Source organism: Vanacampus margaritifer, chromosome 3 (assembly GCF_051991255.1).
Source record: "Vanacampus margaritifer isolate UIUO_Vmar chromosome 3, RoL_Vmar_1.0, whole genome shotgun sequence".
In the NCBI taxonomy this organism is placed as follows: domain Eukaryota; kingdom Metazoa; phylum Chordata; class Actinopteri; order Syngnathiformes; family Syngnathidae; genus Vanacampus; species Vanacampus margaritifer.
The window spans coordinates 15,917,622-15,940,216 of NC_135434.1; the positions used below are offsets into that span (position 1 = coordinate 15,917,622).

At 39.9% G+C, this 22,595-nt stretch overlaps 4 protein-coding genes across 8 annotated transcripts in view; 2 read left to right on the forward strand and 2 right to left on the reverse strand.

Annotated features, from left to right (window-relative positions):
- grk5l (G protein-coupled receptor kinase 5 like) overlaps positions 1–10,376 on the reverse strand; it is a 32,389-nt gene extending 22,013 nt beyond the window's left edge. For both annotated transcript variants that reach the window (XM_077560416.1, XM_077560415.1), the window contains exon 1: positions 9,881–10,376. In XM_077560416.1, coding sequence (XP_077416542.1) covers positions 9,881–9,932 — 52 coding nt within the window. In that variant the 5' untranslated portion in view covers positions 9,933–10,376. The remainder of the gene's footprint in view (positions 1–9,880) is intronic.
- A 3,182-nt stretch (positions 10,377–13,558) lies between these two features.
- On the reverse strand, positions 13,559–14,971 carry lsm1 (LSM1, U6 small nuclear RNA associated). Its single transcript, XM_077561984.1, has 4 exons — positions 14,807–14,971; positions 14,615–14,683; positions 14,357–14,472; positions 13,559–14,033 (listed from the first exon to the last, which is right to left on the reverse strand). The coding sequence occupies exons 1-4, from the start codon at positions 14,850–14,852 to the stop codon at positions 13,863–13,865; spliced, it is 402 nt and encodes a 133-aa protein (XP_077418110.1). The 5' UTR covers positions 14,853–14,971; the 3' UTR covers positions 13,559–13,862.
- Positions 14,620–21,453, forward strand: bag4 (BCL2 associated athanogene 4). 4 transcript variants are annotated; one of them, XM_077561980.1, is made up of 8 exons: positions 14,620–14,696; positions 14,785–15,028; positions 15,564–15,632; positions 15,747–15,886; positions 16,186–16,305; positions 17,814–18,038; positions 18,208–18,477; positions 19,905–21,453. In XM_077561980.1, the coding sequence occupies exons 4-8, from the start codon at positions 15,884–15,886 to the stop codon at positions 20,358–20,360; spliced, it is 1,074 nt and encodes a 357-aa protein (XP_077418106.1). In that variant the 5' UTR covers positions 14,620–14,696; positions 14,785–15,028; positions 15,564–15,632; positions 15,747–15,883; the 3' UTR covers positions 20,361–21,453. The 4 variants fall into 4 exon arrangements, with proteins under 4 accessions (XP_077418106.1, XP_077418109.1, XP_077418108.1 ...); XM_077561983.1 differs by lacking the exon at positions 15,564–15,632 and having other exon boundaries at positions 14,785–15,120; XM_077561982.1 differs by lacking the exon at positions 15,564–15,632.
- Positions 21,454–21,790: 337 nt separating this feature from the next.
- Positions 21,791–22,595, forward strand: part of LOC144048871 (dual specificity protein phosphatase 26-like) — a 1,941-nt gene continuing 1,136 nt past the window's right edge. The window contains exons 1-2 of the mRNA XM_077561307.1: positions 21,791–22,010; positions 22,409–22,595. The exon at positions 22,409–22,595 is cut by the window's right edge and continues 25 nt beyond it. Of these exons, the coding sequence (XP_077417433.1) occupies positions 21,832–22,010; positions 22,409–22,595 (366 nt within the window). The 5' untranslated portion in view covers positions 21,791–21,831. The remainder of the gene's footprint in view (positions 22,011–22,408) is intronic.

Here is a 22,595-nt window from a genome sequence, read left to right on the forward strand (position 1 = left end):
TGATGTCATGTTGGTCCCTTTGCTCTGCAGCATTATTACCGTCTCTCTACTAGCCTCTCCCATCATGTACTTGATTTCGTCTGCACTCCCAGCAAACAATGTACATTTTTCACTTGGCGTTGTGACCTATTCTTTTACTGTATTAGCTAAGGGGTGGGGGCCACCTGCTAAACCACATTATGCGAGGCCATATTACCCAAATATAACCGTGACAACTGCAATTAAAAACATATTTTATTATCAGCAATATCAGCACAGTTGCATCCGAATAAAGACCCGCATGTAGCAAAATTCCAATCTGCATTCAATCACCGTGATGATATTCCTTCATGTCCTTGTAATCACGACTGCTAAAAATAGCAACCAACCCAAGGGCACGGGTGAGTTATAACATTGAGGTAGTCAAACCGGTCCGTGACCTCGCAGCAGTTGTTGCTGGAGTGATTTTGCTACTGTGTATGTGTTCGTAAACTTGCATGAAATGACTGAATTCTCACCAGAGCAGAGAAGGCAGGGTACCTTTCCTGTCTCGGAAGAGTCAGGTGCAGCGGGTTTCCTGTTCTAATAATACATTAACTATGGCATGCGGAAGGGAAAAAGCATAAGCGCAACTCACGCATTAAATTTTGACATATTATATTACCTATCTTCCTGTTAGATTACAATGGACCGCATTGTGGGCCAGTATTTACTTGCTTACAGCTGTTGAAATCTGGATCAAGCTAGCGATAGCATTTAGTTAGAACTAGCTTAAGTTTTAGCACAACCGCCAGTCACATGTTTAAACATTTGATTTCTGTCAGAGGAGGACTAGTCTATCGTTTTCTCTATATTGACTATTCCGAACATCCGGGCATTTATGATATTTCCCCGATGCAACACAACACAAATTCTTCCTTCAGTGAAAAAAAAACAAAAACGGCGGATTGTATTGCTTTTGCCTGTGACTCGCATACAAACCAGGCAGATTGTTATAGTAGTCAAACGACATTTCATAATATTTTGAAATCAGAATAATCCACACAAATCCAATTACTCCAATGCTTTTCAATTGGCCGAGTGCATCATTTCACCGAGTTGACCACCATTTTGAGCTCGGAATTGTCAATTACAAATGGGTAATTTTGAGGAGTAATTTGCAGGTTAATTCCAGGTACCTGAAGCAATGGTTTTATTTAACAATACAGTCAAAATATGTCATACCAGGGCGGTTAAATATACGGCTACAGATATCAAATATCTCAGTATTCGAGCATCCTACAGAAAATTCTACAAAATAATCATGTGTTCGTGTAAGTGATATTTTTACTTAATACAGCTCCCCTTATAACAAACAGCCAATTGGTTTTCCACACTGCGCATAGCAGCAAATTGTATTTTAATGTCTAGAGACATTTTTAATGTAACATAAACATTAAGGGCATTAAATACAAAAAGGCTACAACAATATTTGTGCAACTTCAATTGAGCAGCTAGCATTTGAGTATGCAACGTAATAATACATTAGGTTCATGTGTGTTTATGAGCTTAGACCAACTCATTTGGAACAAGAGAAACATTCTTTATAGTAGTACAAGTTTTGAAAGTGTGTAAGGCCCTAAAATGAAGACACCTCAAGAGGAAACAGTTAAAAAGGTCAACTATATTAAATGTTGATTCATGTCCTCATCAATTTCAGTTAATGCTTTTAGATGGTTCACTTATTCGATAATAATCATCAAAAAGGATTTTAATGACTTCATCAATCTCATTAAATAGGAAATCTTTATTCAAATTCACAGTTTTTAGTAGGTGAGAAACAATATTAAAACTCATTTGTGGTAAATATTAGTATTGTAATCTAATTTAAGATATCAGAGAATTGGAACTGATTTCAAAAGCAGGACAAAGTGGTCTGCATTTCTTAATCATGTGATTTATCAAGACTTCATTCATATATTTAGCACAGTCGTCGCAATTGTTTTAACACTTTTATTAACGCAATGGCTTGATAAAATTAAAAACAAGTTACAAATAGTTTGAAACAATTCTCCCGTCACCGACAAGCTCTATAGGGACATAAGTGCATTAAAAAATGACATCACTACGCTTTTACGTCACGACCGAGCACGCGCAGACCAAGCCGCTTAACATAATAACCACAGTGTAGTTAAAAATGTCTTGTGCCTGACAATTGCCCAACACAATCACTTTCGATACGTACATACGTACGTCATGGTAATATGCTTCCGTTTGAAGCCAGGACATGCTCACACACAAAACAGGCTGATTCCCTGATTGGTTCTGTGGGACACACGGAGTGATAAACAAGCCCTCGGTAGCGACTGCCACTCTTGATTATTTCGAGAGAGAAAAAACCATTCAGAACAGTTTTGATGTGTTACCGGTCTAATGTTAGCGTTCGCTCAATGATTTCCACAACATTTACCAGGGTGCAAGTATATGTGGATAACGTGTCCCTGGAATAGGGTTCACTTGATTATACAGGCCTTCTCTGGCTGTCTCTTCCCTCTAAAACTTCTCTCACACACAAACACACACATACGTATCAAAGTGTTTGTTCCATATTTGACCGCAATGTTTACATTCCAAATGGTTTTGTCCATGTTATAACAACATTTCAGAAAAGAAAGGGGGAAAAAATGCACAAAGCTGTTGTGGGCTTCAGCTCCTGACACAAGCCTGCTGTTTCTTGCATATATCTTGCCTTCCACATCTGTCTATGTTGTGTTTTTTTTTTTTTAAATATTTAGGCCAAATGTTCCAGTAAATATGTAACTATTAACTACCATTACTTACAGTAATTAGTTCAGTGTACGCTTCATAGCAGTTTGAATAAGAAGTTGCAAAACCTTAATGCCATAAGTTCCATAACAAATGGTGACTGCATGTTGCATACAGCTGCTGACTAAGCGTGAGGGCTTTAAAACATGCTGGAGATATTGATAATTCACAGACTAATGCACATGAAGTATTAAATGGATGTGCCGTTAAAATATGGCAACAATGCAAACAGCACATGGTATAGGCACAATAAAATGCTACTTAAGTATTCTATTTATATGGGGTGGAAAACTCATGACGCACTGTGCTGCTCAGGACTTTTGTGGAGTATTATACTGACATAATTGAATTTTTTCTGCAGCCCGTTCCATTCTGCCTATCTTTTCGACTCTAGATCCTTCTCTCCTCTATTTCCCAGAGCTCCATTCAACAACCCCTGAAAAACAGGCGTGAACTTCTAGCATCCAGAGTTACATATACTGCATGTGTGGGCAGAGGTAGCGATAACAATAGAGATAAAAGTGCCACAGAGCTGAATATTTCCACTCAAGAAAAAAAATGAGTCACACTCCCACTCCAAACACACAGCCTTGTGGTGCCAATGTAGAAATGTGCATCTCTGCTTCCTCTGTAGTTGATGCTTTCATGTACTACGGATTGTAGAACCAACAAGTCTCTGTTAGACTCATACCCAACTTTGCTTTTTAACAAGTCATTTACAGAAATGTTGTCAATTAACAACCTAGTATTATACTGTATATAAATGTGAATGTGATTGGGGGGAAAAAAGACCTGGATTCTAAACACTAGGGGTGTGCCCCAAAAAATCGATTCTCATAAGAATCGCGATTCTCATTTAGTATGATTCAGAATCGATTTTAAATGTCCCAAAATCGATTTTATTTACATTATTTTATACTGTCTTGCCTTTGTTTGTGTGTGCCTTTATTGGGAGCGCTGTTCATGTTGTACCCGATTTGGCCACTTAGGGGCAGTGTGGTTCCACGCGGTCTGATACACTGTTAAGTTGTAGTAGCCACATTAGAGAGTAGAAGGAAAAAGATCAAGTTATTCCAATAAAACTTGGGGTTTTTTGCAGCGTGAAGACTTTCTTTTGAGTGATAAAAGTGCCGCGAATTAGCATTAGCAAATTAGCATTAGCGAGTCAGACTGGAGTAGATCATTACGATTCTTTGCACATCTATAAATTGAAGCAAAAATCATTGTCAATCAAATCATTTTGAATCAAAAATCGTTCTTAACCAAAAATCGATTCTGAATCGAATCGCAGACCCAAAAATCGGAATTGAATCAAATCGTGAGACATTCAAAGATTCCCACCCCTACTAAACACAATCTGTGGCTGCGGCCACAGACAATAGACTGAATCCATATTATTCTCTAATTCTCAGCCATACAATGGACCTATTTTAGAACCACCTATCTCTAACTCCACACCTCTGTATGCACTACAGTTGTTCACCCAAATAAAACTCAAGAGCATCTCATGCCATAGTGGCATCATCCTTTTAGAAGAGACCCCCCCCCCCCCCCCCCCCCCGAGAGGGCAACACGGTTTCCAAGTGTTAGTCAAGAAAAGACGAATGAGGAGAGCACTATTTTGCTACTGGCCTAATAGAATTAGTTAGCTGACATTGTGAATTGAGCTGGACACAATGAAATTTAAGAAGGTTGCACAGCTCTTTTTCACAAGAATTTGGTTAGCACCACTGACAACAGCTCTGACTTGTTGCAGTATCGCAACAGCTCAACCATGATGAGTTTTGACACTACTGTACGTTTTAAAGCGTACACAAGTTACTTCTATGGACAAATACCTCATGGCTGTTTTTTCTCATTTCTTCTTAAAGGGGAAGTCAACCAATTATAATTAATCGCATGACTTCAATAGTTAACTCACGATGAATCACAAATTTTACATCTGTTCTAAATGTACAATAAAAAAAAATCTAGGTTTTCATTCTCTTGTTAACAAAAGTGGGAAAAATGTTAAACTAATAAAAATAGTTAAAATATTTTTTGGACGTTTATAGCCGTCAATGGCAGTGACCGAATTTTTTTTTTTTTAAAGAAAAAAAATTATTACAAATTCGGGGCGTCGGGCGATTAAAGTTTTTAATCATAATTAATCGCATGACTTCACTAGTTAACTTGCGATTAATCACAAATTTCATATCTGCTCTAAATGTACAATAAAAAAAATTCTAGGTTTTCATACTCTTGTTAACAAAAGTGGGAAAAAATGTTAAACTAATAGAAATAGTTCAAATGTCATCTATGCGCAAAACTTTTCCAGATTAAAAAGCAACAAAAACTGCCATTTTTAGGCAATCATTCTTGTGTAAACATAGCCCAAACCGTTTCCCATAAAGACATTTTTCCAAGGAAACGAGGTGAACCTGCTACCGATGTTTGTTTTCTCCACCAAGGATGAGTAACACTAACTACTCTATTACTGAAGTGGTTGTGTCAAGAACCGAACATCCAAAAACAAGGAAAGCGAACGAGACTGCCAGCAGGCAGCAGGACAGCGGAATTTTGTGAGTTACAGCGCAAACTAAATACTCCCGCTCTGTTACCATAATTTAGTGAGGCCATCTGGATGCAGCACTCCAGTTTTTCCCCTTGTACTCTCATTCATTTCAACAGCCGGTGACGTATGCCGGTTTTGGAATCTACAACCGCTGCTGGGAGGAGTTGTGAATGGGGAGGCAATACACACACACACACACACACACACACACACACACACACACACACACACACACACACACACTGGAGTGCGGTTACATTTACACAAAGGAATTCACCCGAAGAAATATACCATCAAAGCTGCTATTAAATATAAGCTACTGTTAAATAAGCATGTTCAAGCACATCCCGGTCACACACTCAGCCACGTCAGGCCTGAATACTTCACTTCTAGTTAATCAGCTGTCGCACCAGCAGATTTCTCAAATGAAGCGTAGCGTACTGTAGCGTCACTGTAACAGTGATGGCATTGTCAGAGCATTGAGAGTGGCAGTCAACTGATACGCGGATGACCGTGCTGAAAGATCACGGTGTTTCGTTTCACCGCACGCACTCATCATCCATAAAGTATCTTCCACAGAGACCGGAGAGCGGCTCCACAGGAAGATGGAGATCGGATGGCAGTTGCCCACTCAGTTTGTTATGTAACAATCAATCTGATTAGATCGCTGATGGGCCGCATCTAACTGATGGGAGCACGGCACACTACCATTCGGTATTTTTATGTAAGACAGTGGTCGTGATTGCTTTTGTTTTTCTGCTGGTGAGTGGGCCACTAGAAATAGATAATGAGTCATGTTTTCTGCTTTGGGAATTACATCAAACAGATCAAAAATCCATGATGAACAGTTCTACAATTTAAGAATCAACACAAGGCTGGCCACCAATGGTTGAAACAACAGAATTCTATTTCTAGTTTTTAGCTCAGTATTGTTCATTCGGTAATTTTACCGTTTTGACATGTCATCATCATTGCTCTCTCTCTTTTTTTTTTTTGTATGTGGGTGAGTATGTGTCTGTCCATGTGTGCGAGTGTGTGTGTATTCATTAGTTCACCTAAAACCTATTAAAAAATCCCATACCGTTCACCTAAACCGAACACTTCCAGCCAGAGTCGTGAGGCCGTCAGGAGACCCGAGGAAGGACCAAAGAAAAGAAAGGAAAGTGAAATCCAGCACCGACCAGACACCACCCACCAGGCCACCAACCAGAGTCCTTCACCAACCCCAGAGACATCTGAATTCCAACAAAGAATTATTAAATAATTATATTTCTAAACTTCACTAGCACCCAGTGTTTATTTCTGATTTTGAGGTTGTGATAGCATTTGGACGCCGCACAACTCCGCACTGGCTCGCCCAGAAACAAACATTTAGACTTTACACACATCTGATCGGCTGGATAACATTTAGCTTTTTATTCACACTTTTTGAAAGGCTGTAATGTCTTAAATTTGTCAATCAATGAATGACGTCATTGTTCAGCTGTTACAGACCACGATGCATATTTTCCCCCATCACGCGCTCGGTAGAAACCTACAAAATGGAGAAGCAGAAGAAGAGCGAACGCCTCAGAATGTGGGCAGGATTCTGTTTTTACGGACGGGGACAGCAAGGTCTGTCTGACCACAGCGCTATCATCAGCTAGCTCATCACTTCACACAGTCGCATTTTTGCGGCTGTTTCTCCTTCGTTCCATGGCGCTCTTGTGATTGTTGGCAAAGTTTCTGCGCTTGCTAGAGCACATCTATTAGTTGTTGATTGTGTCATGTGCATCGTAAAGATATTCAAGATTGATCTAAAGCAGCTAAGCTTACCACCTTACACTAAAACATTTGAGATGTTGGGAATGCACTGACTCCAGTAAAACTTTAAAACTTCCTTCTAATTTTCTGTTTTTAGTCTGAGACTGAAAATTGTCAGGTGTAAACCCAGTACCAACAATACACAAGTTTACTTAAAAATGGTACAACCAACGGCTATAATCTAACATATTTACATGATAAATGTTTATTCTTTGACACCAGGGGTGCTCAAGCTCGGTCCTCGAGAGCCCATATCCAGCCTGTTTTCCATGTTTCTCTCCACTAACACACCTGATTCATGATCAGGATCGTTATCAGGCTTCTGCAAAGCTTGCTGATTAGCGGATCATTAGATTCAGCTGTGCTGCAGGAGGGAAACACGGAAAACAGGCTGGATAGGGGATCTCGAGGACCGAACTTGGGCACCCCTGTTATGCGCTTTCCGGCTCGACTCTCACAGTTACGGCAAACAAGCCGCTGAGAATATTATACTTTAAGAACTCAAGGGGCCGTCTCATCCCTTGATGTGGGACGATCCGCTGCCATTCTTCTCCCACACACAGCCACAGACTGGAAAAGGACCAATGGAGCAGCTGGGACAAGCAAGATCTGTCACGGGTCATTAACTGCACTTATTAATTTGTAAAGCTTGATTCCCCCCGGCCCAGTCATGCTCTGCTTCCGTAAAACAAATGTCCAGTCCGACCTATAAGCAAATGCATCATTTGGTTGGAGTTTTCTTAGCAAGGAAGCTTCCTGGTTCACTTTATTATGCCATTAATTCCCATAAAAGCCACTCAACGCAGGCTGCCCTTTTTCCAAAGTATGTCGTCACGGTGACATAAATGGACTGTCCCAAGAGCACAGTCTACTCCTGCGTCATGGGTGGGGACCCATGTGCTGCTACAGCATTTATGCTTGTGACACAAGGGTGCATTTGATACACTTACTGGAGTGTAGATTAAAGTGGGCATGAAGGGATCATTTTATTTCTCGGGGGGACAATCATAAATATAGGAGAAATACACACGCTGGCCACAACAGTAGATACATCCGTACTGTCTGTATTTTTTCTTTTTTAGACACTGGCAAAAAGCTATTACTACTATTAATGATGATTATTGATCTTAATGTTTGTAGCAGTGTGAAAGTACTCAGGATCCAACTGAAAAATATTTCTAATCCATGATGGTTTATCAATAGAGGGCGCTAGGTTGTCTCCTTCCTGCCCAGCTGAGTCACCTTTAAGGGACAAAAAATAATGAAAATTAAATAAAATAAAAGTACTTCAAATGTTGTTATGTTTGTTATGTATACTAGGCCTATCTGTTTTTAGATGAGCAAGATAATATATATATATATATATATATATATATATATATATATATATATATATATATATATATATATATATATATATATATATATATAAAGCAGCACCAATAGACTCTCGTTAAAAGTTTCATGTCCTCAGTTGGTGCTCGCACTACATATTGGGCACCGTCAGGCCTTGAATTCCACCGCCCACAACCCATAACATTTAAACGGAGTACCATTGAAGCCGACACCACTTCCGGTCCGGCTTCGGCTGATTAGAGTGGCTCCTGTCTTTTATGGGAAGTTGTCTACGTCTAGCTTCCCAATCGGGTTCAATGCCAAATTCGCCATTCAAACAGCCTTGTGAAACGGCATAAGCCGATTTTTCCATAGGGTTATTGGTAGTTACGATTGAATGCTATGGATTCAAGCAATAAGTGGTAGCAAACAAGTATCCTAAACAAGAATAAGAACGCCAGCAATTTTCTTGATCGTCTTCGCTGTTTCCATTCAACAGTTAAAATGTACTTTCAGTCATGATGACTTGTAAAGAACTCAAACTATTTAGGTTGCTTGTATGATTTAGAACATTGCTATTGCTACTGATGTCATCTTGAAACATCTATGTTGAAATATGATCAAAGCAGTCCTACGCCACTTAAAACCATTAAAGTAGTTTATTTTATGCATGGCTGACATTGTCACATCAAAGTCAGTGTCGTTATGTTGAATACACCGTTTTTGATTCAACTATTGTACTAAGTAAAGCAGGTGTAGCCTATCTTAAGTGTCCAGTGAGTGTAGTGAGTTGATCAAAACAGATATAGCTTACATAGGGATATGTTATAGTTCTATTGCAATAGAATAATCGCATACAATGGCAGTAATGGCCCAATAATTGCATTTAAATACAGTAGCCTAATTAATTCGACTTGCGTGCAAGTCCTCAGATCCGATCACTATTGCAACGGCCTTTCCACTCCCATCTAGCTGACAGCACATCTGTTGGCTGCATTTGTAAAACTGTCTCTAGTCTGCATTTTTAAACGAAAATAGTCGTTGATTGAATCAATGTATGCATCGTGCGTGTGTGCGTATACAGTGCAATAGGAGCGCATTAATTTTCGCAGAGACTGAAAGCGGATGTGGGAAGCAGAGCAGGTTTTGCTCTTACTGTACATGTGAGAGGAAACCGCGTACTTGTATTCAAAATGATGGAAATCAAGTGAATGCCTTTTAGTGTGTGGAGCTGAATTCTCAGTGAATCGTTTCAAACGTTGGCAGTAACGTAGTACAAGGTGCGGGAATCCTCTGGCGGGGTTTACCTGCAGTCATGACCGCCGGGCTCTGTCTAGCTCATCTTTAGACACATTTCACCGAGAAAGGACCACAGACACTTGCATCAGTGGTGCGTCAACTTACCCTCTCTGGCTTTGAGCAGGACAGTGTTGGCGACGATGTTCTCCAGCTCCATCAAAAGAGGGGGAAAAAATCCTGAACGAGGTTCACGGTACACAAACGTCTGCAGTGGAACCACCGTCCTTTGGGCTCTAACGGCCCGCGTAAAAGCGTCTTCACTCCTCGTTGGAAGCCCAGCAAATTTCACTCATGACAAAGTCGTATGAGATGAAAAAGGGTGTCATGGGTCTGCTTGTAGTGTAACACGGGCATGGTTCTTGTGAGATGAAAGTGCGCCGCTGCATTTCTTCTACCGCAAAGCCGTCCCATGCGTGATTTGGCGACACAATCTCCCCAGGGCATAGAAAAAAGCACACTGGTGAAAGTGGTGCAAGCAAAGCGACTCCTCTCGGTGGATTCTTCGCCGCGGTGCACCAGCCGGACACTGATAGCTTCACGTTTCAGCGGCAGAGGTTGGCCGAGTGCAGCAAAGAGGACGTCAGCGCGCCCCTCTGCCCTATTGGTACGTCATCAGAAAAATGGGCTGGACCCCCGGACCCCAACTGTGTCAAGCTTACTGACGCTTCAACTTACCGGAAGTGTAGACATGAGTCCTCAAAGTAAAATAGCTTTTATTGCCGATATGGACTCTTGTATTGCTTTATAAGTAAAACAAACAAACATCTCACGTCCATTGTAAACGGATAACATAAGTTCTAATACCAACTCCCTAAAATTGTATATTTATCAAAATAGTTATTCTCTTCATTCTCATTATAGTGGTCTGCGTGGATGTTAATAAGATGTTTTTTTCCTGGTCAAATCCGTTTTCAGCATCTATAGGCATAGAGCAGGGATGGAATACTTAAATGCTGCAGAGGGCCACAAGTGTTCATCAGTGCTACTAGGGGGCCCCTAGGACAGTGATTCTCAACCTCGGTCCCCGGGGACCACTATCCAGCCTGTTTTCCATGTCTCCCTCAGCCAACACAGGTGTTTCAAACGATCAGCCAATCAGCAAGCTCTTTATGAGCCTGATAACGATCCTCACTCTTAGGCTGAGGGAGACATGGAAAACAGGACCAGGGTTGAGAACCACGGCCTTAGAACACTTACTAACCAGATGTATTAGAAAAATATTAACAAATTATGTTGTCGATGTATATAGATCCACTATCCTAATCGAACAACAAGGGTTTGAAGCACACAAAAAAAGATCACATACTTTGACTTTTTTTTCCCAGCTGAAAGGGTTGTCTTGCACAAAAACTATCATTCAAGGACGGCACAAAAATACCTAACAACAAACTAACAATAACGTATTTTGTGTATTTTTTCCATATAGAGACGGCTCTACGGCTCTAGTGCAACTAAGCCATGTCTGCCATCTAGTGTTGAATGGTGACATTCCAACTTAAAACTACAGTTGAATAATGTGCTCGCCGGGCATTGTTTAATTAAATAAATAAAAAATGTGAATGTATGTATTTTAGTTTATTTACTATAATTAATTTGACCAGATCTTTTATGGTCCAATTCAATTTAAAATAAATCTAAACTAACCAATTGTAGGGTTCATAGAAGTAGATTAATGCAAACAAATGTTGCAGGACTATTAATACCGTAAATGCTCAGCATGCCAAATTTGAAGGGAGTGAGCCATATGTGTCCTGCTGCAATATTTTGCCCATTCCTGCAATACAGTAGACACATGGTACTTTAATGAAAATATACAGTGCATAGGCCTATGTACGGCACTTTAACCAGAGCAGCACAAAAATAGGCAGTCAAGTGTAAGTTTTTTTGTTTTTTAATAGAAAAGATAATGGACTCTTTGCACAAATCCACTACTTCCTGAGCTCTATACCACTCCTTAATTTCCTGTCTTTCATGATTGGATAAACTGATTCATCAAGGTGTGTCTGGCCATTGTCGTTGTGGTTACTAAGGTCAGGCACACCTGGATTAATCAGTTTGTCCAATCATGAAAGACAGGAAATGAAGGAGTGGTACTGAGTTCAGGGAAGTACTGTAGTGGATTTGTGCAAACAGCCCATTGGTTGTGGGTGGGTGGGGGTGGGGAGGAGTTATACGAGATAGGGCTATGCACTTATACTGTACTGACAAAAGACAGACTAACTTGAATCATTGGGCAATAGGGGTGAAATTCACACAATAACTTCCAAATGCAATGCATACAGCCAGAGCTGGGACTTCGCTTATTGACAAAATTCCTTCAGCACTGGTGGTAGAAATACTTCCACTGTATAACTGACTTGAGGTCTTTAAAGAAATCCGAATGTTATCCAGTAACATGAAAAAGTCCTAATTTCTTCAAAATTCAAACCTGGCAACACCCAAGTTAATATGGCTGTTATTAGTATCACTTATAACTGAGGTACCAGTATAGAAGGCCATGCATAAGTAGCCACCTTGACATCACCATTTGCCCTGGCCAGGATTTTAACACCAGTCCCTTGTGTCTAAACTCCATGGTCTGAACTCACTGAGCCATCCAGAAACCAGCTGCAATGGACTGAAGGAAGCGTGAGAAAATGTGGTGCGTAGAGTTGTGCAATTAACAAAATAAAATCATTCAAATGTAGCTAAATCGTGAAATTGAGGTGCATATAAATAAATACACTCTTGTCTTTTTCTGGATTAGTAAAAGCTGCTCTTAAATTATATTATATAAAAACGTTATTGTGAGTTGTAATTTTGCACAAGTGGCAGAATGCTGAATGGGTGCTTTACAAGACACATTTACTATAGTTACTAAATTGTGGCATTTAAGCAAGTTATGCACAAGTATAAGCAAGTTATGCACTTTTTCCCCAACAAGCTATTAAGTTTGCATCATAACCGATTGAATATCAGTATACATTGTCTGAACACTTTGCACGTATGATTTTTTTTATTTTTATGAATAAAACCTTTAAATACTTGTTTTGTTTGGTTTATTACTTCAGTTAAAATTGTAATGGTCCAGAATGACTGGGGGGGATTTTAATTTTTGGCCATATCGCCAGCCCTTGAGGAGGTAGGCAACACTGATGCCAGTAGCAATCGGGGCACTGAGGACAGTAATCCCTTTGCTGGGTGGATCATCTGACATCTCAGTGCAAAAGAGCACAATATTTGGAATCGCTAAGATTCTGCACAGAACCCTCACGCTCCCATATTTCTGGTAGAGGACCTAAGCCGGAGGGAGAAAAATTATATTTGTAATATGTGTTGGTAGTTTTCAAAGAGCTAGATAGCTTTTGATTTGTTTTTCCCTTAATAAATGAACATTTTAGATCGACATTTTGTACTTACTGTAGTTGGGTTGTGTTTGTGAGATAACTTCATCTACAGTTGTGCTCATAAATTTAGGGTATGTAAACTTCTGAGTAGAACTGGATAAGTTCAAAAGCTAAACATTGCTTAATAACACAAAAATGCTATGAATCATCACCAAAATTCACATGCACATATTTACTGTTGTCCACTTCAACCTCAGAAAATTAAAACAGTTGCCACAGTATTTTGGACTTTATGGGCATTAAGCCTTTATCTCACCGTACAGTTGCGCTGTAGCTATTACCATGAAACTAAAAATGTGCAGCAGCCACAACAAAACACATAAGTGGTTGGTGCATCTTCCAAAAAGCTTCATTAATATTTAGCTTTATAACGGGAAGGGAGCAAAGAGAGTCATGATCCCCAAAAAATATTTTAATGGAACAGAGCCATTACTTTTGTGTCACTAGCAGGCTATATCTCCAAATACAAACACTTGAGTAACACAAAGGGATGCTATAAAATAATTGCCATCATAATGATCCACAACAAACGGTTTTGCCTCAGCTGACCTGAGAAGCTCATTCAAATTAATTTCATACAGTATACTACAGTAAGGAGGCAAAGTAAAATGTTGCCTTTTGCTCATAAAATTCACGTTTTCAAATTCAACTAAGATACCAGTCTGATACAAACTGAAGCAGCTCATGGGCTGTACACTGTGTTAATATTCGTCCAAGTTATCAGCTTTGGGGATGGCGAGGCCTCTGTCTTTCAGGACCTGCATCTTTACTTTCTCAGTCTCCTGTTTAGTTTGCTGCTTCAAACGCTGCTCCTCCAGAATCTCCTCAATGGAGACCTGCTGCAGGACTGTGTCACACGGTTTGTCCAGATCCTGCAATGAAAGAAAGATGCATCATTAAAGTCCATTTCCCTGGTCTCACTGTCACAGGGACATATGAATTTCAAACTTACATTATATATAAACCTAAAAAATGCCACTGTTGTACTGTCAAAATATGATTAGAAATTGACCTGAGCAAAGGAGTTGTGGGAGCATTAATAAAGCGTAGGTTTTCTATATTTTTTGTTGAGGTTAGCTTTTTTCTTTTTACCATTTGCTATGCATCAACTAAAGCTTAACTTTTCTGGAACTGTGAACTTGGTTAAAATGACTTCTGATGATGGGTAAAACAAACAAAGAAAATGCACACGTACTATTTCGCCCAGAAGCACCACATTTTCTCCTCGCACAATGAAGATTCCTCTAGGGATGTCACCAAATTTCTTACCTACGTGGATACGTTCAACTGTCTGATGGAAAACTAAATTGGCTGAAAAGATAAACAAAGTAATTAGATGTACCGAATTTGCACAGCAACAACGCAAGTCCGGTGATTACTTCTAAATTGAAAACAGATTGTCACGCGATGAATACCACTGGGGAGGTAATAAAAACAACAACAAAACACGTACCGAATTGGTCAATGCTTCTGAGGTACCCGATTAGCGTTCTACCATCTCGGAGGAGAACCAAATGTTTTTCTGCAACGCACAGGTAAGGCAGGATATTATACAACATTAACGCCGGCTAATGTGTCAGACACAAAGCCAAATCTACATTGTGATCTGCCTTTCTACGACAGTCGATTCTCCCCTCAGACTTACTGTCGATCTCGTCTATGAGACTAGCCGTCCCAGGTACGTAGTTCATCTTGGAATTCTTTTTTAAAATCTTCTTAGATGTCGTACCGTCACGCCATCAATATTTCTAACGATTTCATAAACGGAAGATGACCGGAAGAGATTTTTATAGACAGCTGGATTAAGCTTCCGGGTGAGGTTGCCTGATACGACACGCCCCTTCTTACTGGCCGACAAGAAAACCAAGTAAGATGGCACTTTGTGCTGCATAAAATTGCACACAAATTGACACGATGTTGTACAATTATGACAAGGGAGCTGAGAATAACAATTCACAGGTTAAAGACAGTTTTTTATGTTCTGCATTGCTTTGATGGTAACTTTGTCCCTCCCAACATGGCCGCCACGTAGACACGTCGGTTAGCTGGGCTGCTAAAGCGCAACTGGTCTTCTTAACTGTGTAGTTAGGCACCTGAATCAGTATGGAATATTTAAATTAGCTATGCTGACACGTCTACAATAGACTCCATTTCATAAATAAGAATGCCGATTTATTTAAGTCATATTTATTTTTAACGGTTCTTCGTGGAACAAAGATCGCATAAATTACTAGGAGGATTACTTTTAGACTTTAATTTTGGTGCATATTTTGTAAGCAGGTCAAATAAAACATTGACTGGATAAAAAAATTAATAAATATAGTTAGTTTTATGTTGTCTTTTTTGGCAGTGTAACTGCCTTTTTGGTCACACTGTACACGGTGTCCTTTTATACATTTCAGAGTGGTTTCTCCTTCCCGTAATTCGCCATCCTCATTAGGATAAACGAGCTAACGCGAGCTGACGCTGTCGTAAGCCATTCAATCATTTCCTGATCTTTATGAAATTATCTGCACTTATTTAGCGGCCCCGCTTCACTTGTCTGCCACAATAGTAATTTAATTGTAGCTTTTCTATATCAAAAGGGGTTGTCTTCAACATTGGTATACTGTACTACAGCCGGGAGTGCGTTCAGCTGGTACTTAACCGTCAAATGAAGTGAAATCTGCCTGGCCCTCGAATTCCAACTTGGATAATCACCTAAGTAACTGCCGTGAGAAACATGGTGAGTCCGACCAAAGCATCCGCTGTGTATAAATGCTGCCTTTGAAATGTTTGTTGTTACTGCTTTAGGCTAACACGAGCTCGCCATAATAAAGCTAGTGCCCATGCTAGCTACGCGGCTAACGGGCTAACTGCTGTTATGTAATAGCTAGCGATTCCTTGCTAGCCTACCTAAGTTAGTTGCTAGTCACGTTTAGTTGTACGTGAATGAGTATGCGCCACTATCAGGTCTACGTATTGGAGTTGATGTATGAGAGCAAAGGTGAAATCCTTTGAGAATGTGTTGCTGTGTGCTCTCAGGACACGCCACAGTATCCAGGATACCCATCTCACTACTGGTACCCTCAGTCGCATTCTACGGGACACTATGCAAATACTTATCCCTCTGGATCTGATGGCCAGCCGCAGTATAACCCACAGGTACGTTTCGTGTCCGAACATAATTTGGTGTAAAAGGGGAAGAAATGCCCTAATCACAATCAACCCAACAATTTCCTTGACATTAATATGTTATATGCAGTCCCACTAGTGACTAGTCTAAACATGGCATTCTGATTCTGAAATATGAATTAAGCAACAAAGTCCACTTGTTTTTAAGCCATCTCAAGGGGGCGACCATTTTGCCACTTTCCGTCAACTATTGATGTAATCATAACGGCAGTATTGTAATATCGCAATATTAAAACTGCCGTAATATATCGTCGTCATGTCACGATATTAAAAGCAGCATCTGTTAAAAAAAAAAGTCAGTTTGATTTCCATTTGTGCAGTTCTAGTGCCCTCTGGTGGCTAGTTTTTTTTTGTGCAGTTTAATTTTCACAATGCATGTTTTGGCCTTTCTATGTTTAAAATCCATGCTAATGGTCAGATGAAGGAGAACGTAATATGCTTGTGAACAGAGTCAATATGTGGAGGAACTCAATGTGTGCGTTCATTAGCAAGGAAGTGCCTCAGTATTAATTGTTTGTAGGTTGTTTATATGCATTGCCCATATGTACAAAAGCACAATATTGTGTGTATTTTTTAGTATGAGCTCTTCTTTTTTTTTTTTTTTACAATATTGTGAATATTTTTGTATGGCCAACCTCCCCACAATATTGTGATGTTTGGATATCGTTGCATCCCTACCGTCAATTGAAAATTACATCACTGTGGCCAAGGGCTCAGGTAACTCGGCTTGCAAACGTTACATGACCAAACTCAGAAAAGATGTGAGCGATGGGTCATCATTACCTGAGCCCCTGAGCGGGTGGATTTTGCGTCTTAATTCATATTCAACAAATGCAATATTAATCAGAATGCCATGTTTAAACCGGTCTACAATCTAATATTGTAGTAAGATTTTTTTTGTGTTGACTTCCACTTTAAAGCAGCTCAATGCAGGAAATTGAATTTCGAATGGCTGCTGCCACATGACCAAAAAATGCATGACGTCACATCCGCAGGCGCAGACAGATGACAGAAAATTCTAACCTGCATCCATCTGAAAACTATTGTCCAAAGTACCCATTGTGAACAGCTAAAATGTTAATCTGCGAATTAGAATATGTTTGGGTCATAAATTGCTATTGGAAAAATATTTTTGGGCAAAATCCTCCATAGAGCAGCTTTAACCTTTTTGTTTACATTATCTTAGTGTGAACTTGTGTTTTCCAAATATATTTGCTTGCAATAACTTTTGACATTTTAAAATAAGAACAACACATTTATTTGTTGTTAGAATTACTGTGGTTAAGTTTGATGATGGTGTATAATTAACCATCAACATTTAAATTGTTTCCATTACTTCCTATGGGAATAATTGTTGTGAAAGCCCAACAATTTTGAGGCCCATACGAAATGTTATGCGACCTTGGACCTCTCATATAATACGAATCCTACATTACAGCATACTATAATTACTTACTTCTGAAAATTCAACTTTGTAGGTAGTTTCTGGAGGTTATCCAAATGGCCATGGTGTCTACAGCCCGGCACAGAGTCAATATTCGACAAGTGGTTTCCACCCATCCAACCCTTTCTACTGTGCTGACCCTCAGAGAACGCCTCCAGCTTCTTACCCTAGTCAGAGCTGTCCTGCAGAACAAAGCAGCGGGCAAGCTGGACAGCCACATTCACAAAACCATCACTATCCTGGTATACACTGTCAAGGGGTAAGGACATTTAAACACACCCACTGAGGCCGAGCAACATTCAGTATTCTCAGTAAACACCAGGGCATTTGCATTATTCCATCTCATTGTTTTTTATTTTTTTATTTGTGTGTTTTTTTTGTTTTTTTTAAAGAGGTGGGAAATAACTTTGTCATCTCTATTTTCCCAGGCTCCTGGATATCCTCCAGGGCCATATTCTCACTATAGCGAAGGCGGTCATGCAATGCCTCCAAACACGCTATATCCCACGGGCCAGTCGTTGCACGCCAATCCCCAAGCTGAAGCTTGGGCACACCCTGGCACATATGCACCCTCACAGCAGCAATGGCAGCCAGGCCAACAGCTTCCTCCGAATCATTATGGCAATCCGGTACGTCCGCTACACCCCCCAGCTTGGCCAGGGACTGGAACTGGCGCACCACCACCTTACCAACCCAAGGTATGAAGCAAGCGGAAAATTATCTGTATTATCAAATTGCGTATAACTTTGCTCACCCAATCACGCGGATACTGACTCGATCGGATATTATCTCCCGATCAGGACTCGGATAAATATGAGGTTACTTTTTTAATAACTTATTCGATCTGGAGTTACTCGGTGGCACAGATTGAGACATTATTTTTCCACACAGCGAGCGGCATGGCTTCACTTTGCTACTGTGACACTATTGCATAATGCTATAGAGCGCCAAGGTATTTCGAAGTAGATGATAAGTTATTGAGTGTGTTGTGAAAATACCACTATTTGTTGTTTGTGTAATTTTTTACATGTTTGATTGATGTTTTTTCTTTTTATGTTCATAGTGGGTCCTGAAGGTAGATCAGTTTAACAAATGATATTATGTCATAATACGTATTTTTATATTTAATCACAAAAGTTAGACAATACAGAGTATCCGCTATTTATGTGAAGCGCAATACTGTATATACAATCAACCAATCACTTGTCACAAATAAAAGGCAAGGAAAGCAGCAGTTAGTTGCAATAAATCATCCATAATAAACACATACACACAAAATCCAAACATAACTCATACAAATGTAAGAAGCGCTGGGATGACAGCATGCCAGAGATGGGAGTTTAGCAGTGGAAGCACAAAGGCGCAAACTTTGTTCTTTGAGTCGCACAACCAACACACCAGCCTGGTTTACATGGAGCCATGTATTCCGAACAAAATGAATCCGAAAATGCTCCATGTAAACTCCTCAATCGGAATGAATAAGCTGGAATTTCATTCGGAATCACAGGGGCGGTATATTCCTTTCGTCAAATCCGAACGAGCTTCATGTATACACTTTATTCGGAATGGCGACGCTGTGTCCTGCATGCGCATGCTCTTTCTTGATGTAAATGATTATGCAAATGAGTGCACCACGCTTTTACATGCTTTCATTTACAATGGATTCTGATTCATCAATATACACACACAAAATGTGAAGAAAATGGGCTGTCGTGAATCCGGTTGATTTTGTGCATATTATCAACTGCACAGAGTATCAACTTTCCTATACAGTATACACATTAGAAAGTGATGACCAATGCGAGTAAATTCTTATTAGGATTCTGCATTTAAAAAATAAATAAATGAAGATGCCATACATGTCAGCAGTGCATGCTAAAGAGTTGTTGTTGTTGTTTTTTAATGGGACCAATCATCTCAGTTTTTGTTTACATTTCAAGGAGTTTTGCTTGATTCTTTTTAGTTTTGTTTACGCTTCAAGAAGTTTTGCTCAATTCTTTTTGGCAAAAATCTGATTTCATTTCGGATCGGGGCTCGGAATCGGCCGATCTCAGAATGTCACTTCCTTTTGACCAAATTTCATTTCAAGTGAAATGTAGTGTAAAATCGTTTTGTGTCATTCCAGGACCAACAGCACCAGCGCCCCCCGCAAGTGGGACCTAAGCCCAGGCCGAGCACATCCCCACATCGTATTAATGGGAAACCCACAGAAATTAGTTCACCTCCTCAAATCTACAACAAAGCAGGGCAAATAGATCAAAACCACTCACAAGGTGAGCCCCCACCCTCCGCACCCACCCAATCTCCAGCTCTCAGACCTCAGCCCGTGAGCGACAACCCCAGTTTAGCTCGGGTCCAGCAAATCATGGCGAGAGTGCTCCTTCTTCAGGAAGATGTTGATGAGTTTGTGGGGAGAAAAACAGATAAGAGTTACAGATGCCTGGAAGAACTTCTTACCAAAGAGCTGCTTGAGCTGGACTCTGTCGAGACTCGGGGACTCGAAAATGTCCGTCAAGCGCGAAAGGAGGCTGTGCAGAGGATCCAGTTCATTCTTGACCAGCTGGAAAGGAAAGCTTTCTAAAGTGGGTCACGAACCAGTTTATTGGGTCTTGGACCCTGTCGACTTCTTCCAGATCTTCTTTGAACTAGAGAATCTATAAAGAAATGCTCAAAAAATGACCCAGTAGGCTGTTTGGGATGTGTGATGAGTTGCCAATACAGTAGATCAACAAACTGTTTTTTGTACATATCGCAAGGAACTTTCAAATCAGTCAGTGACTGAATTTGGATTTGTGGTATTCTGAATGATGAAAGTAAGAATGAATTATTATTATTATTGCCACTCCCAAACTGTTGTTTATCTCCATCAAGTGGTTCTGAATCAACTCATCACCCTGCTGTCCCTGCTTGTGTTCACTTGCTCCTCACAACATGCACATTGCCTTAACTGCCCATTCGTGTTTGTCACAGTCCAGTTAGTTGCATGATCATATAGTCATCGAGACTATCACAGTACTGTAGTTCAGTGTGTTTTGTTTCCATTTTGCTCTGCCTTGCATGTACAATACTTTTGCAAACTTTGTGACCTCATAATTGGACCATGAAGAAGGAATGAGTATAAAAGAAAAAAAACTGAAAATATTGTCATTTGTTTGTTTTTGGCTTCTGCTGTGATTTCCAACCTACATTTTGAAATAAATGTTAAACGTTGATCCTCATACCTTCAAGCAATGAATTTGTGTTTTCCCAAATATTCATTCAAATTGTGAAAAACCCATTAAAATTTTTATACATCAGTGTATGTTAAATCACCCAAGTCAAATTGTATTTGTTCTGTCATGAATCTCATCATATTGGGAATGTTGCACAATCCTTCCAACTAGTGCAAGATAGATATTTTCCCCTGAAACCTTATGGATCCATGAGGGTCATATATCAAGGAGCTGTTTATTATATTTAGAACAAAGTAAAAGTATTGCATGGAAAATGTGTCATCTGTCTCATGTGTTCATTTTCTTGTGCTGTTAGAGCCCAACTGTAAAATGTCAGGTGTAATGCATGTTTCCAACACAAGATGGAAATATTTGACTGATAAAAAAAAAACAATGAAACCAGTAAAAAAACAAATGTCACAGTTGAGAATTCTGAGAAATAATAAAATATTATATTTTTAACTCTGGTGACATCTGTCATTTTTCCAACCTTAGTTGTGACGTAATGAATTCTCCATTTGTAAAAATAGTTCTTTCTAAATTGTGATTTGTACAAAAAAATACAAGTGTTGCTATATTTGTGTAAACTGTTGCATAGCGCCTACATTGCACTGCATTGCTAGCGAGCAGTCTCGTCTTTAAATAGGCTGCTATTTTGATTCAAAAGCACAACAGTGGAACCCCAAGCGTCGGGGGTGGGGGGGGGGGCTGGAATTAATACAAGGGGTCGAGCTCTCAAAACACTTTGGATGTCCTGCCGTTAGTATAGCTTCCATCTTTTACACGTCTTTTTTTTTTTGTCGCCTGAGAGGACTGCATAACTCCAGCACTGGCAAAGTGATGTCGTTTACATCCAAACTTCCCGCGTCCTGGAATGACAGACCTCCTCCCAGGAAGGTGGAAATTGACCTAAGTTCCCCTGGTTTAGCAGTGTTTGAGTTGGAAAGACTTTTGTTTACTGGCAAAGCCATCATCAGCCATGCAGATGAAGTGTGGCCAAGGCTCTACATTGGTGATCAGTAAGTAGCTTGTGATTTTGTTTATGCTTAAATAAGACTAGACGGTCCAAATCGAATGAGCACCGACGCATTTTCTTTGATATTAGCAAGTTGAATTGAGTCCACGTATACGCAAAGGAAGAAATTCATATTTAAGTATACAAGTAATTCTTGACCCCTCAAGTCACATTCCACACAGCGACAGTTGTACTATGTGAGTTTCTGTCAACGACTTGGGCAAAGTTTGCTAAACTATTCCCAATAAAGGCTTGAAAGTTTCTTCAGCACATAGTAAGTTAGCCACTCTGATATACTTTGAATTTATTTGAGAAACGTTGCTAAGCTTTGTAGCTAAATTAAAAGATGCATGATACCGGTAAAAATGGCATAATAAAGCTGACATCACTTTTCCCCCACAGACACAGTGCAGAGAACCGGAGTGATTTATCCAAGCATGGAATCACTCATATCCTCAATGCAGCTCACAGTAAACGTCAAGGATGTCCTGACATCTACCAGGGATTGAAGATCACCTATATGGGCATCGAGGCCCATGACTCATACAACTTTGACATGAGTGTCAACTTCCAGGCAGCTGCAGACTTT

Coding starts and splice junctions, on each gene's coding strand:
- lsm1 (XM_077561984.1), bottom strand. CDS start 14,852: ATGAACTACGTACCTGGGACGGCTAGTCTCATAGACGAGATCGACA. Junction 14,473..14,614: donor CAGAAGCATTGACCAATTCG/GTACGTGTTTTG, acceptor TTATCTTTTCAG/CCAATTTAGTTTTCCATCAG. Junction 14,034..14,356: donor TGGTGCTTCTGGGCGAAATA/GTACGTGTGCAT, acceptor CTTTCATTGCAG/GATCTGGACAAACCGTGTGA.
- bag4 (XM_077561983.1), top strand. Junction 16,306..17,813: donor AGCCGCAGTATAACCCACAG/GTACGTTTCGTG, acceptor TCAACTTTGTAG/GTAGTTTCTGGAGGTTATCC. Junction 18,039..18,207: donor CTGGTATACACTGTCAAGGG/GTAAGGACATTT, acceptor CTATTTTCCCAG/GCTCCTGGATATCCTCCAGG.